This window comes from Talpa occidentalis, unplaced genomic scaffold (genome assembly GCF_014898055.3).
Source record: "Talpa occidentalis isolate TD23 unplaced genomic scaffold, MPIMG_talOcc4v2.1 talOcc4.8, whole genome shotgun sequence".
Taxonomy (NCBI): domain Eukaryota; kingdom Metazoa; phylum Chordata; class Mammalia; order Eulipotyphla; family Talpidae; genus Talpa; species Talpa occidentalis.
Window position 1 is genome coordinate 54,134,222 of NW_023605194.1, and position 13,832 is coordinate 54,148,053.

The 13,832-nt window shown below is 38.4% G+C and overlaps 1 protein-coding gene across 1 annotated transcript in view; it reads left to right on the plus strand.

Moving 5' to 3' along the window:
• The first annotated feature begins 148 nt into the window (after nucleotides 1–148).
• Nucleotides 149–13,832, plus strand: part of IPMK (inositol polyphosphate multikinase) — a 29,298-nt gene continuing 15,614 nt past the window's right edge. Inside the window, exons 1-2 of the mRNA XM_037496442.1 lie at nucleotides 149–659; nucleotides 10,621–10,706. Of these exons, the coding sequence (XP_037352339.1) occupies nucleotides 470–659; nucleotides 10,621–10,706 (276 nt within the window). The 5' untranslated portion in view covers nucleotides 149–469. The remainder of the gene's footprint in view (nucleotides 660–10,620; nucleotides 10,707–13,832) is intronic.

Here is a 13,832-nt window from a genome sequence, read left to right on the forward strand (position 1 = left end):
GCGGCCTCTGGGCATGCTCAGTAGCGGCGGCGGCCGCGGGTCGCGCAGTCGGAAGCTCGGGCGGCGCTGACGAGCGCGCGGCAGCTGAGGGGACTGGAGGACGGCGGGAGGGGGCGGGGGCGCGGGAGGTGGGGCCGCCGTCGCCGTCAGGGCCCCTGGGAGCGCGGGGCGCTGCCGCCGCTGCGCCTCAGCTCGGTTCCGTCTCCAGTGCTGTGCGGCGGCGGCGGGCCGCGCCTGCAGAGCAGCGGGAGCCTGGAGCCGCGCTCCGCGGAGAGTTGGGCTGGGGAGCGCCCGCGCCGCCGCGGCGTCATGGGCCCCCTCCCCGGGCCTCAGCGGGTACCAGCCGCGGGAACCCCCGGGCCTCCTCGCGGCCGAGCCTGAGAGACCCCCCAGGTTCTGCGGCGCCCCCTCCCTCCAGCCTAATTTTTTCCTGCTCTCGCCTCGGTCGCCGCCGCTTCAGCTCTCCGTTATGGCAACTGAGCCGCCATCCCCCCTCCGGCTTGAGGCGCCCGGCCCCCCAGAAATGCGGACCCCACCGGCGAGCGAGGCCCTCCCTGAGGGCACCCCGAAGCCGGCGGGCGGCAGGCTCTGTTTCCTCAACGGCTGCGTGCCCCTCTCGCATCAGGTGGCCGGGCACATGTACGGGAAGGACAAAGTGGGTAAGTGGGGGTGGCGTGGGGCTCCCCTTCCGCCTCTGCGAGCCCCCGGGCGGCCGAGGCAGCCCGGTGCTCCCGGGGCCGGGCGGGGAGCCCCTGCGGGTGTGCGCGCCGCGCTCCTGGGCGCTTCCGCTCTTTCTCGGAGCCTCGCGAAGCGAGCAGCCAGGGCTCAAAAAAGTGGGGCGATTCGTAGGGCGTCAGGCTCGCAGCAGGAGGTGGCGGGGAGAGGAGTGCCGGGTCTCCCGAGGGAGGGCGAGTGTTGATTGGAGATGGCGATGTCAGTGAAAATAAGGAACTTCGTTTTCACTGGATGGGGAAGTAAATTCTCCCCCGAGTACTAGTACCAGGTCTGTTTATTATAAGCGGGTAGCTATTGCAAAAGCAAAGGAATGAAATGCAGATGATGCTAATCTAGTGCTTCTCTTCTGGGTGCAGCTGCATAGCTGGAGGGGAAGAAAAACACTAGAACCTTTTTTTTTTTTTTTTTTTTAAGCTAGTCTTGGCTTAGCCCCTATCTTCTCCCTGCCCTCCTAGAGAGGTTTTACCTATGCCTTCTGGATTTCTCCGGGAGGCGTGGTTCCAGGAGGGCAGAAACTCGGATTTAGGTTGGCAAAGGTACACCCTGCTGGTGATCGAGAACGGCACACGGATAAGACATCCAGTTTTTCTCCATCATCTTCTTAAGACTGTATCAGGGCCTCTAGTACATTTTGTGAGTTCATGACATTGAAAGCCCAATAAAGGCCTATCTCAGTGGAATCTTAAGCTGATGTGGAAATCCCGTGTAGACGTGGTAACTCCCCCAGCTTACTGACTACCGGTTCCTTGGGCCACGATTACTAGGGAGAATGGAATGGATGGGTAATGTGGGTCTCTGCCCTGAAACCACTGGAACCTTTTTTATTTGGTTTATGCTGGTAAGATGATTCGGGTTTAGGCTGGGGAAATAATACATCCTTAGGGGAGCCGAGGACAAGGCGAGTTAAATGACAAGCCTAAAGTCACGCAGCGACTTGGTGTTAGAATTGGCCAAAGATCCTGACTTCAAGCACTTTTCCCACCGTGTATTGCAGATAACTTTAACAAGAATTTGGGGAAATGGATGAGTATTCGTTTGTTATTTCTCAGAAGAGCAGCATCCCTGCTATTTTCTTTACCTACTTTCCTCTTGTTTAAAGTTTAATGTTAAGTGTCCTCGTAAATTGTGTGCCTTTCTCCCACTAAATTGTGATTCCTTTGGCGTTAAAGACTGTTTATCCCGGTATGGTATCCTTGTACAAAGACTGGAGCTCGTGTTACACTTGGGAAATGTTGAACTAGTGAAAATTAACAGTTGTTTTAGTACCCCCAAATAAGGAAACAAGGGAACAAACATAGTTCTTACTTTGTTTAGTGTAGAGGTTTCCTTATGTGTATCACTGCTGGTAATGACAGTTTATGAAAGTAACGTTAATTGAAGTATGTCGCATACCTATTGATTTATGTTAGTGAAATGTAATGATAATATTCCTGATAATATTCTGGAGGCCAGAAAAAAAATTATTGTTCTCCTAAGGGTCCCTAGGGTGACTTATGTGCAAAACAGAGCAGAATAAAAAATCCCCAGATAGTCTCATTAATGATTGTCACTTAAGTGTATAACCACTGCTTATCAAAGAATGTAATAGTGAACTCATTCTGAAGTGTCATCTCTGCTTACAAAAGTATTTGTCACCCAAATTATTTTTAAAATTATGAGTATAGATTCTAGAGGAAGGACTACTTAATTTTTTGGGTAAAAAATAAAATTTACATATTAAATGTAGAATAAAAAATTAATGTATTGCATTCAATTTGAAATAAACTTCAGTTTTCTGAGGCTCTCTTAACTAGAGATTGTGTATAACCAGAACACGATGTCTCAAATGTTGCATTAGCAATTTAATAAATATTTGTTGAATTTAATTCTCACTTATTTACAATTTTTCATCTAATGTCAGTGAAAGGACGCCAGACTTTTGATTATCTTCCCTATTCATAAAATGGACTACAAGCCAGTCAGTAATTCAAAGTTCAAGGATTTATTATGTTGCTCCAGGGTCATAAATCACTTAAGAGTTAGTTGTAAAGTGTTTTCACAGTCATACTTAGGTTTGATTGTCAGTTGAAATTTTCAGCATAGTTTTTCAAAGGCACTTTGTGTGGCTATTTGATGTTCTTTTGTCTTCAAAATTGTTTGTTAATAGGATTTTTCAATTTAGGGTTGATATATTACCTAGTACCAAAAAGGAGTTCTTAGCTTTGTTAAATTAAAAACTGAAAGCACAGAGCCAATAGCCTGAAGGTATTTGAATGGAAAATTAGATTTTACTATATTAAGTAACGAGAATGTGTTGTAGTTATCAGGACTATATATCAGTTGTATTTTATGTTCTTCTCTAAAATTATAGTTTATTGAAGTTCATTTAAATCTTAGTTTTTTTAATTTTAAAAAATTATTTTTTACATCATTGTTCATTTTTAAACAATATTTGCTTCCCCCCACACCCTCAGGTGTAGTCCCCATAGAACTTCCTTTACCAATGCACCCATGCACCATCACCTCAGTCCCCTGTGCTCCTCCCTCCCTCCCTCTAATTCTTAGTTCTAACAATGCAAAGTGTGTTTCTGGACTTGAAAAAGTAGTACATGATATTTTAGAGGAAAAAAGTGAGCAGTAGAATAAATACTGCCCTTCTCCCTACTTTTCTCCCCACAAGGGCCCTGTTAATTAATTTCTTGTGCATCCTTACAGGTTTTGTTTCTCAGCAAATATAGAATAAATACATTATCACAATTCTGATTTTTCATATGGTAGATGTATCAGACAACTTTTTATTTTCAGTCAGTTATATAGTATATTTACTTTTGTAATTATGATGTACTTGGAAATTGTGTTGTATTATACTGTGTAGATTGTATCATAATTTTTTCCTCTAGTGGACTGTTTGATTTTCACCATTTCTTTGCTAAGAAATGTAATAAGTAATATATTAAATATTCTTGTGCATCTTCTTTCAACTGTATTTTTTTTTAAATTGAGATAGTGTTGGTTTACATTGTTGTCTGTATTTTAGAAGTAGAGGGTCCCCCCTTCATGTGTTATCACCATAGTGCACCCTCCACCGAAACATTGCAGTCCGCCTCCCTAGTGATTGTGGCATACCTTGTTGCTCATTGTGCAACTTTATAGGAAAATTCCACAAAAGTGTAACTGCTATCAATTTTCGAAGCTTGCTAAATTAGCATGAAATCCTTTGTTTTAATTTTAATATGTACCATTAATTTCTTTTAAAAGTTCTTAGAGTTTTAAACAAATGGTTGAAATCTGATATTTATTTTAATCCATTTTAGGATCTAGAAATGAAGTAGTCTAAGAAAAGGAAGGGTTTAAATTGATATTGTAGGGGGACAATCCATGACTATTTAGACTGACTTGTCTATAAGATACCCTGTGAAATTAATTTAAATTAATTTAAATTAAATTAAGACGAGAACAGTAAGGAAAACTTAACATATTGCCAAATTTACAGATGTCCTTATGGTATCTCATCTGGAGACTCTCAATGTCAATTTCCTTATAATTAGTGATACTAATTTTGGTCATTGATCCAATATGTAGTCAGACTTCTCCAATATACAGTTAATATTTTTTCCCTTATCACACTTCATTCCTAGATTTGGCATCTATTGATGATTCTTGGCTGAACCAGTCTTTCTTGTGCAAACTTGTGGTTTTTCCAATTCTGTTTTAACTGTCAGCATTCTGTTACAAGAAACAGCCTTCTCTTTACTCCTATGCTTTCATGCTCTTGTTTATGGTCAGTTCTTATTTTATTTCAAAATAAGATTCTTATTTTATAGAATTCTTATTTTAAAATAAGAATCTTATTTTAGAAAATGGATTCTGGATTCTTATTTTATGAAATGTCTTAGCTCATTATAGAGCTTACTAATTTTGCTGTTCACATTGTACCAAATTTGGCCAATGGGGGCACCTTCTTTTTATTACAAGGTATTTTAGACCCATCTTTTGTCTTACCTTCTCACCTGTTGACATCAGGCTCTTCTCCAAGGAGCTGTGGTTTGCTTTTAAGAAGTGGTATTCTTCTAACAAAACTCTAGGTTGTTATGTGTGCTTCTGAGGTTTCATTGCTTCCTGGCTTGTTCAAGTGACATAACTAAAAAGTATATATAAATGTGCTTGTAAAATGAGTGGGGAAATATACCCTATTTTGTTTCTGAACAGACTTGGTAAAATTGGTATTTTGATAATTGGTAAAATTCGTAATTGATAACTTTACTAGCAAACTGATTTTTGCCTGTAGTTGTCTCAGGATATTTCAAATTGTGAATTTAATATTTTTAGTAGACATAGGCCAATTCAGATTTTCAATTTGTTCAGTTCAAATAATTTGTATCTAAGGAAATCTGTTGATTTCATCTAACTTGTTGAATTTATTGGTGTGAACTTCATAATTATACTTTTTTTTTTTTTTTTAAAGATTTATTTTATTGATTGATTGATTGATTGATTTATACATACAAGCACTGGGTACAGTCAGAAGTGCGGGAGGGTGAGAGAATTCACCAGAGCCAGAGCGGGGAGCAGAGCAGGCAGAAGGACCGAAATACACTGCTGAGGGGAGCAGCGGGCGGCAGGAGAGGTCTGCGCGCCATGTGGGACCCTCCTCCGGTGGCCGGGGAGCAGCCGGGGATCGAACCAGCGCTGCAGAGGCTGCGGGCAGCTTCGCAACCCAGCGCTCAACCGCTGCGCCACCGGGGAGGCCCCATAATTATACTTTTAATGTTTGTAGGATTTGTAGTATTATTTTACTTTTTTGCCCCAATAATGGTAATTTATGGGTTTTTTTGATCAATTTTATTGATCACAGAGAACTCTTTTGCTTCATTGATTTTTTTCCCCATTGTCCATTATTATTTCATTGATTTTTTAAAAGATTTATTTATTTATTTATACATGCACTGGGTACAGTCAGAAGCGCGGGAAGGTGAGAGAATTCACCAGAGCCAGAGTGGGGAACAGAACAGGCAGACTGACGGAATACACCGCTGAAGGGAGCAGCGGGCGCAGCAGTAGAGATCTGCGCACCGTGTGGGACCCTCGCAGAGGCTGCGGGTGGGATGGGGGGGTGGGGGGGTGGAAACCTAGCAGCCCAGCACTCAACTGCTGCACCACCAGGGGAGGCCCTTCATTGATTTTTATTGTTGTTCTTGTATCTTCAGTTATTTGTGGTTTAATATGTTCTTTTTCTTTTCCTTTTTTTTTTTTTTTTTTAAATTTTTGTATTGAAGAACTGGGGTGTAGGCCAGAGGTGCTGGGGTGGGGAGTGGTAGTGGTGGTAGGATTCACCAGAGATAAAGTGAAAAGCAGAACTGGCAAATTAACTGAAATATACTCCCTAAGGGGAGCAGTGGGCAGACAGGGGAGGTCTGCTGCACTGTATATGGGTTAGCTCCCTGGCCAGGGATCAAACTCAGGCCATAGTGATGGGTAATTGCACTGAGACATAACCCATAGGCCACCAGGGAGGCCCCAATATGTTCTTTTTCTAACACCCTAAGTTGGAAGTTTGTTTCCTTGTACAAATTTTTGAAAGTACTTATTTTTCTAAGTACTTTGGCCATAATCCACAAGTTTTGATTTGCTATATTTTCATTATCATTTTGTTTAAAAATATTTCTAGTTAATCTTGGGAATTTTGAGCCGTGGATTAATTTGAAGTGTGTCTACTTTTCATCTGTTTGCTATTTTCCCAAATATCTTGTTATTTTCATTGTATTCAGGGAATAGTCTCTGATTTCAGGCCTTCTAGATTTTAGATTTGTTTTATAGTCCAACAAAATGTCCATTTGTGCTTGAAAAATATGAATATTCTGTTGAATATAGCAGTCTAAGTGTCAACATGGCCAAGTTGTTTTATACAGTTGTTTAGGTTTTTAATATTATTACTAATGTTACATATACATGTTTTATCAATTGCGGGAGCAGTTTGATCTGTCTTTTTAGTTCTGTCAGTTTTTTGTTTCATTTATTTTGAAGCTGTGCTATTAGGTATACATGTTATGTTTTCTTAATGAATTGATCATCTTATGAAATGCGTAATATTCCTTTTCTTGAAATTGGCTGTCTAGTATTAATATTGTGTGATATATAGTAATGGTATATCAAGGTTCATATGAGTGGTACTTGATTCACATATCCTTTCCCCCTGGCTTTTTACATTTAACGTATCTGTGTGTATCTTCATATGTAAGAAGTCCAGGAGGTATTTTTTATTCTACCTTATCTGGGATTCTGCAAAATTTATTATTTCTTTTACTGTTTTATGTCGATGGATGAACCCTTTGTCTCTGTTCCTACATGTTTTATTTAACTCTTAAAATTTCTTTTCACTGAAATTCTTCATCTTTTCATGTTTACTGTCTACCTTTTCTGCTGTAACCTTTAACAATAATTATGGTTACTTTAAGTTTATTTGATCAATATACCTCTTCTGCTACGCTATTAGTGTTGCTGATTGAGCTAATCTTGTCAGAAGTAGAGCCAAATTTGATGCTGTTATTATAATTGCCTTTTATTATAGACTGAATGTTGTGTCCCAGAAATTCGTACATTGAAACCCTAACCCGCAATGTGATTATATTTGGAGTTAGGACCTTTATGTTGTCCTAGTTCAACTTCAGTATTAGATAGGCCCTGTGGTCCTGAGACTTGGATGGGACTTTTTCATGTGGTAGTTGAACTCTTCAGCAAGTGCTTTATCTGAGTCTTTTACCTCACCTGACAAGAGGATACCTATAAAGTCAGGTCCTAATATGGTTTCCTGCTTCCTTCTTACTCCCCAGAGTTAGAGAATTTTTTTCTTTTACAATTTTCTTCATCTTTAATGAGTTACCTGTGCCTTGGGAGGAATAAATTTATTGTCCTTATCCCAGAAGTTAAGAGCTTTGTTCAAAGGTGAAGATCCCTTTTCCTGTAGAATTGAAGTATCCCTCAAGACCTGTCCCTCTAGGTTTGTTTTTTTTCTGCTTTAGAGGCCTCTGGTGAAAATGTTGCAAACGTTTGCAACTTCAAGGAGTTCTGTGCTCTCTTCTTAACCTACACTTGGCCTTAAACATTTTCTTAAACATTTTAGCTGACTAATTATAAGGCAACCCTATCTTTTTTCCCATGCTCTGTTCTGCCATGTGCTGCATTCTGCCTTTTCTTAGTGATGTGTCTTTCCTTAGATTTCATATTGTTCACAATCTCAGTACACTGATGGTTTCAAGAAAAGTTAGGAAATTTTTTTTTTTGGTGGGACCCTCGCCGACAGCCTGGGAAACGAACCAGCCCAGCAGAAGCTGCGGGCAGCCTGGCAGCCCAGCACTCAACCGCTGTGCCACCAGGGGAGGCCCAAAAAGTTAGGATTTTTGCACATTATTTACCAGTTCCTTGTTTTAAATTGGGAGTAAAGCTATTTCCAGCTTTCTGTATCATTTGTGGAAATGAAGTCCAGAACTGTTTCTAACCCATTCTCTTTTCTCCTTATGATACTCCAACTACAATTTTGTTAGAACACTTGATATTGGGCCTCCCCTGTGGCACAGACGATTGATCGACTTGCTGTGAAGCTGTCCGCAGCCTCTGCAGCACTGGTTCAATCCTGGCCAGCGGGCGAGGGTCCCACATGGCGCAGCAGACCTCTTCTGTTGCGCCCGCTGCTCCCCTCAGCAGTGTATTTTTGTCAGTCTGCCTGTTCTGTTCCCCGCTCTGTCTCTGGTGACTCCTCTCACCCTCCCACACATCTGGCCTGTACCCTGGTTCTTGTATAAATAAATAAATCTTTAAAAAATAAAAAAGAACACTTGATATTATTTCACAGGTTACTAGTGTTTTATTCCCTTTTCCTTTTTAAATATTTTTTCTTTGCATTAATTTAGATATTTTCATTAATTTAGATATTTTCTATTGTTCTTCCTTAATATTCATCACTCTTCTTTGATTGCTTTTTCTTAATTGAAAATTGTATTTCAGATACTGTATCTGAACTTGAATTTCAGTCAATAATTATGTACTTTCTTTTTGTCTCCTGAAATAATTTGCCTTTTCAGACTTTATACTTACTTTTTCCTGTTGTTTTTAGCATGATGTTTTAAATCATTATTTGCTCATTGTAATTACTTGGTCATCTGTGTGTCAGTTTCAATTTGCTGTATTTTCTCTTGGTTATTCAATCCATTTTTCTGATCTTTTGATATGTCTCATAATTTTATTATTGGATTTTGGGAATTTTATTTAAAGAACAGTGGGGAGAGAAGTGTGTTACTTTTTGTTTTGCTTCATATAGAGTATAAGCCCTTTTCTCTATTTATGGTGAAGGGCTTATAAGTAATATTTCACCTAGAATTTAGCTGAGTTGGTACTGGGTTGCAGTCTTAGATTTAGTTATTGGCTTATCTTCCCAGGATGCATCCTTTTTTTTTTTTTCGTGACAGTGTTTTTGGTGGGAGAGATTTGGCTGCATTCTAAGAGGATCCTGGAATTCATTTCCTGGGAGATGACTGGGATTACCAGCATCTCCATGGAGGGGGGTATTGCAGAGGAAGTGATATGAGAGCATTGCTGGACCAAATGATCTGTTTTTGTGTTACCACCATGATAGTCTCTGATCCATTCCTGCTACCCCATACTGCTGTTTACAGTCTAGCTCATTTCTGTTTACCTGCTTTAATTTATTTATCTAGTAAAAGATTGACTGGTAACTTGTCTAGGTACCTACTCCAAGGTAGGGAAACTGTCCTAGTTCTCTTCTCATTTATGAATGCTTTACTCCCACATCCCCATGGAATTCAGTTCAAGATTTCTTTGTATCTGCCACTCTTAATTAGCCCTTCACCATGGAAGTGAAGGCCACCCCAACCTTTAGGAACAGAATTTCTCTTAAACGATTTTTAGTTGTATTAAACTATTTATTGAAAATTCAAAATCTTTTGCCTGTTTACTAACCAATTATTTGCATATAGATTACTTTCCTTCTATATCTAGGTCTTAAACTTGGTCACAGTCTCTCTTAAGTGGAGACTATTTCCGTTGATAAAATTCCGCATTTTGTCATGATTAAAAATTCCTGACACTAGCAAAAGAAATAGAAAGCTAAATGACATGTTTTATTAACTTGCAAATAGTTTTTTTTTTTTTTTGAGCCTTATTATGTTCTGGCTAGCATGATTTTGTGAAATCCTAATATGTAAAAATTTAAGATTTTAGTATATAAATTTGAGAGGAGTCTTTATATTATAGCAGCAGGGTCAGTGTTGATCCAAGAAAAGGTTTCCCCATAGGGTGGGCAGATTCTAAGAAGGTGCCCCATTCAGGGTTGGTTCAGTGTTTGTTTAAATTTAGCTTCCACTTTTCTCTTTGACTGGGTACCTTTGCATTATCTGTATAGTTGTATACAGTGCATCTGAAACAGGATATTTTTTGGTTGCTTTCTTCTAACAAATGAGAGAAACAAAAAAATTACAAAGTTTGAACTTTATACTCTACTGTTAATATTTTCTTTTTATAAAAGTGGATCAGTTTATGCTACTGTTTAACTTACTTAACTATAAATTAACATTTCCTGGAAAGTCTGAAGAATGTTTATAAAAACTTTATACATATATTCTAATTTTTACACATCTATTTACTAGAAAATTTGAGGTGGGTTCTAAGGGGAGTAACTATTGGAAAGAATAAACCCAAGCTATTTAGAATTTGTGTTCTTGTGCTCTGTGTATAGCAAACACTGAACTTGTTGATTGAATGTCAAATTTTCTGAAGCAAGAGGAAACCCTTAATTATGAAAGCAGTTTATCTGTAACTCAAGAACAAATCTATCCCATGAAGCAAGTCACACTATTGTCAAAGCATTTAAAAATAAACTTATTTGTTCTATAGGTATACTGCAACATCCTGATGGCACAGTTTTGAAACAGCTACAGCCACCTCCAAGGGGTCCAAGAGAGCTGGAATTCTATAATATGGTAAGTAAGTAAGATTGGTTTTGTTATAGTCAAAGTGTTTTTCATGTTTTACTAGCTTGTCCTAGTATATGGCTTGTGTGATTGAAAGAAAAAGTTAATGAAATGCAATACTCCTCTCTACTCATTCACTCTATATTTTCTTTCCTACTTTATTTTTTTAAAGATTTATTTTTTTATTTATGCATAGAAGAACTGGTGTATAGGCCAGAGGTGAGGGAGGTGAGAGAATTCACCAGAGACAGAATGGGGAGCAGAACAGGCAGATCTACTACGCTGCTGAGGGGAACAGCGGTCAAGACAAAAGAGGTCTGCTGTGCCATGTGGGTTAGCTCCTTGGCCAGGGATCCAACTCATGCTACAGTGGCTGGCAGATAGCGCTGAGAATTTAACCCCTGTGCCACCTCTGCTATATTTTTAAAAGACCCTTATTTATATCCACTAAATTAATTTTTATTAGTGGGTAGCAAAATGATCTACATTTTTAAAAATACTTTAACTAAGAATGATCTACATTTGTATTTTTCAGAAATGCTAAGTAGATGTTTTTACTATATTTTCTAGCCTTAAATGTGCTAATGTACATATGTAGCATCTAAGTCACTATATGACTAGGAATACTTCTTAATATATTCACAGTGTTTTACAGTCACTACTTCAATCTAATTATAAAACATTTTTATCTCCCCAAAAAGACCCTGTACTCATTAAGCTATGGTGCCTTGTTCTTTCTCTCTGCCCCCACTGGTCCCTGGCAACCAGTCTGCTTTCTGTGCACTTAACTATGCAGGGCATATGGAGTTATATACACAGTATGTGATCTTTTGTGTCTATATTTTTTTAGTGTAGTGTTTTTAAAGTACATCTGCATTGTAGCGTGCATTAGGACTTTGTTCCTTTTTATAGCTGAGTAACATTCCATTAAACTTACCATATTTTGTTTATCCATTTACCCATTGATGGGCATTTGTATTGTTTCTACCCTTTGACTTTTTAAAATAGTGCTGCTGTGAACATTCAAGTATAGTATTTGTTTGCGTACCCATTTCCAATTCTTTTGGGTATATACCTACGAGTAGAATTGCTGGGTCATATGGTAATTCTACATTTAACTTTCTGTAAAACTGTCATTGTTTTCAAAACTGAGTGCATCATTTTACACTTCTACTAGCTGTGTATTAGGGTTCCAGTTTTTCCACATCCTTACTAACACCACTTGTTTTTTATTTTTAATGGCCTTCCAGGTAAGTATAAAGTATTATCTCATTGTGATTTAGTTTGATTTGCATTTTTTATTTGCTTACTGGCTGTTCACTGGAACAATGTCCATTCAGATCCTTTGATCATTTTTTCATTGGCTAACTTGTTTATTTAGTTCTAGAAGTTCTTTTGTTGTGTTGTTGATTTAGCTGTTTCTTTTTTTAATTTATTTCTAATTCAAGTAATAGGATACCCCCATCAGATATTACCAGCATAGTGCTCCCACATCCAGCTCACCCATAGTCCACTACTGTAGACCATTGTGCTTCCTTAACTCTTTGTTCTTATCCCTTTCTTCCCTCCCCCCACCCCGTCAATGATTCAGTTCAATAGTCAGCTATCAAGGTTAGTTTTTAAGCTTGTCTTTATTAGTTTGGTTGCTTCATATTCCACTTATTAATGACACTATCCAATATATATATTCCATCCATGTTGGCTCAAATGGCATGAGTTTATTATCTTTTTTTAATCATTGAGTATGATCTTTCAAATTGCAAATGGTGGTTTTAGAATTTGAACATGGGCAATCTGGCTCTAGAATTTACTTTTATCTGCTGTAGACTGTCTCTTGAAGAAAGTATTAAGATTTACTTTATGAAATCCTTGTATATAAATTGTTGAATTTATCTTAGGTACCTTATTTTTATTTCCCTTATAAATTACTTTTAATTAATTTTTTCAATAAGTGCTAATATATAATAAAATAGAAATAGATATCTGTTCTTATATTTACTAATCTAAAAACTGAATTCTTACTATATCATTTATTTGAGATTCTCTGGTAATTTTAATTGCTTTCTATATATGCAGTTATATCTTCTTGATTGGAGGATTTTTTTATCCTTTTTTGAATGCATATACTTCTGTCAGGAACTTCCAGTTCAGTGCTAAATAGAAGCAGTGCTGGGTGGCATCTTCCTCTCATTTAACAGAAGTGCTTCTAGCGTTTACCCATTAAAACATGTCTTTCTTAAGTTTTGTTAGATACTTCTTTCTTGGTTAAAGAAATTACCTTCTCTAAGAGTGAAAGTTCTGTCAAGAAACAAATGGTGTGCTTTGTCAGGTTAATAAAGTAACTATTTACAAAGTGACTTAATAAAGGGAGTGTTTACAAAGGTGTGGTCGGAGTATAAGGCCACCTGCAAAAGATAATTCTGTACCATCCCTGAGTTGAAAGGGGACAAAAGGGAGTGGTTATTGGAACTCAGGGATAGTAACTATGAGAACACATGAACTGATAAGGAGGGAACTAGAAAAGTAAATAATGTGGTCTTAATTATACTACTGTCCTCATTCTTGTACCAGTAAGAGACTATGACAGGATGGCATGGGATCCCACTGATATAGTTGATTCAGGTTAACTTCTTGAGTAGAGAAATGTGGAGGGGAATAGGGAATGTAGATAGCCCCTTTCTATTTTTATCTTAATTTACCATGAATTGGGTAGTAAGTATTTTTCAACTATGTATATAGAAATGATAATGTAAGTTTCTTCCTGTAATCTGTTAATGTGGTAAAATGCCATAATAGAGTTCTAGTATTATATTATTACTGGACAAAACTGCAGGCAAACAAAACTGATACTGAGCAAAACCAAGATGTGCCCACAGACCCCAAACTGTTAGGGGAGAAAACCCATGTTGCCCATTCTAAGACTTCTGGCCTACTTAAGTGCATCAAAGCAAAATAATGAAACACTTGTATGCCCACAGGTTTTTAATCAGTGAGAGACTCAAAGGGAATAGAGAGGGAGGAGTATGGGAGAGAAGAATTTCAGATGTGGACTCCTTAGCAAAGTGGAGAATCAGGACCCAGATGCAGAGCTGTCAGGAGAATGAATCTAAGGCCTTTTCTTGGCAGGAAACACAA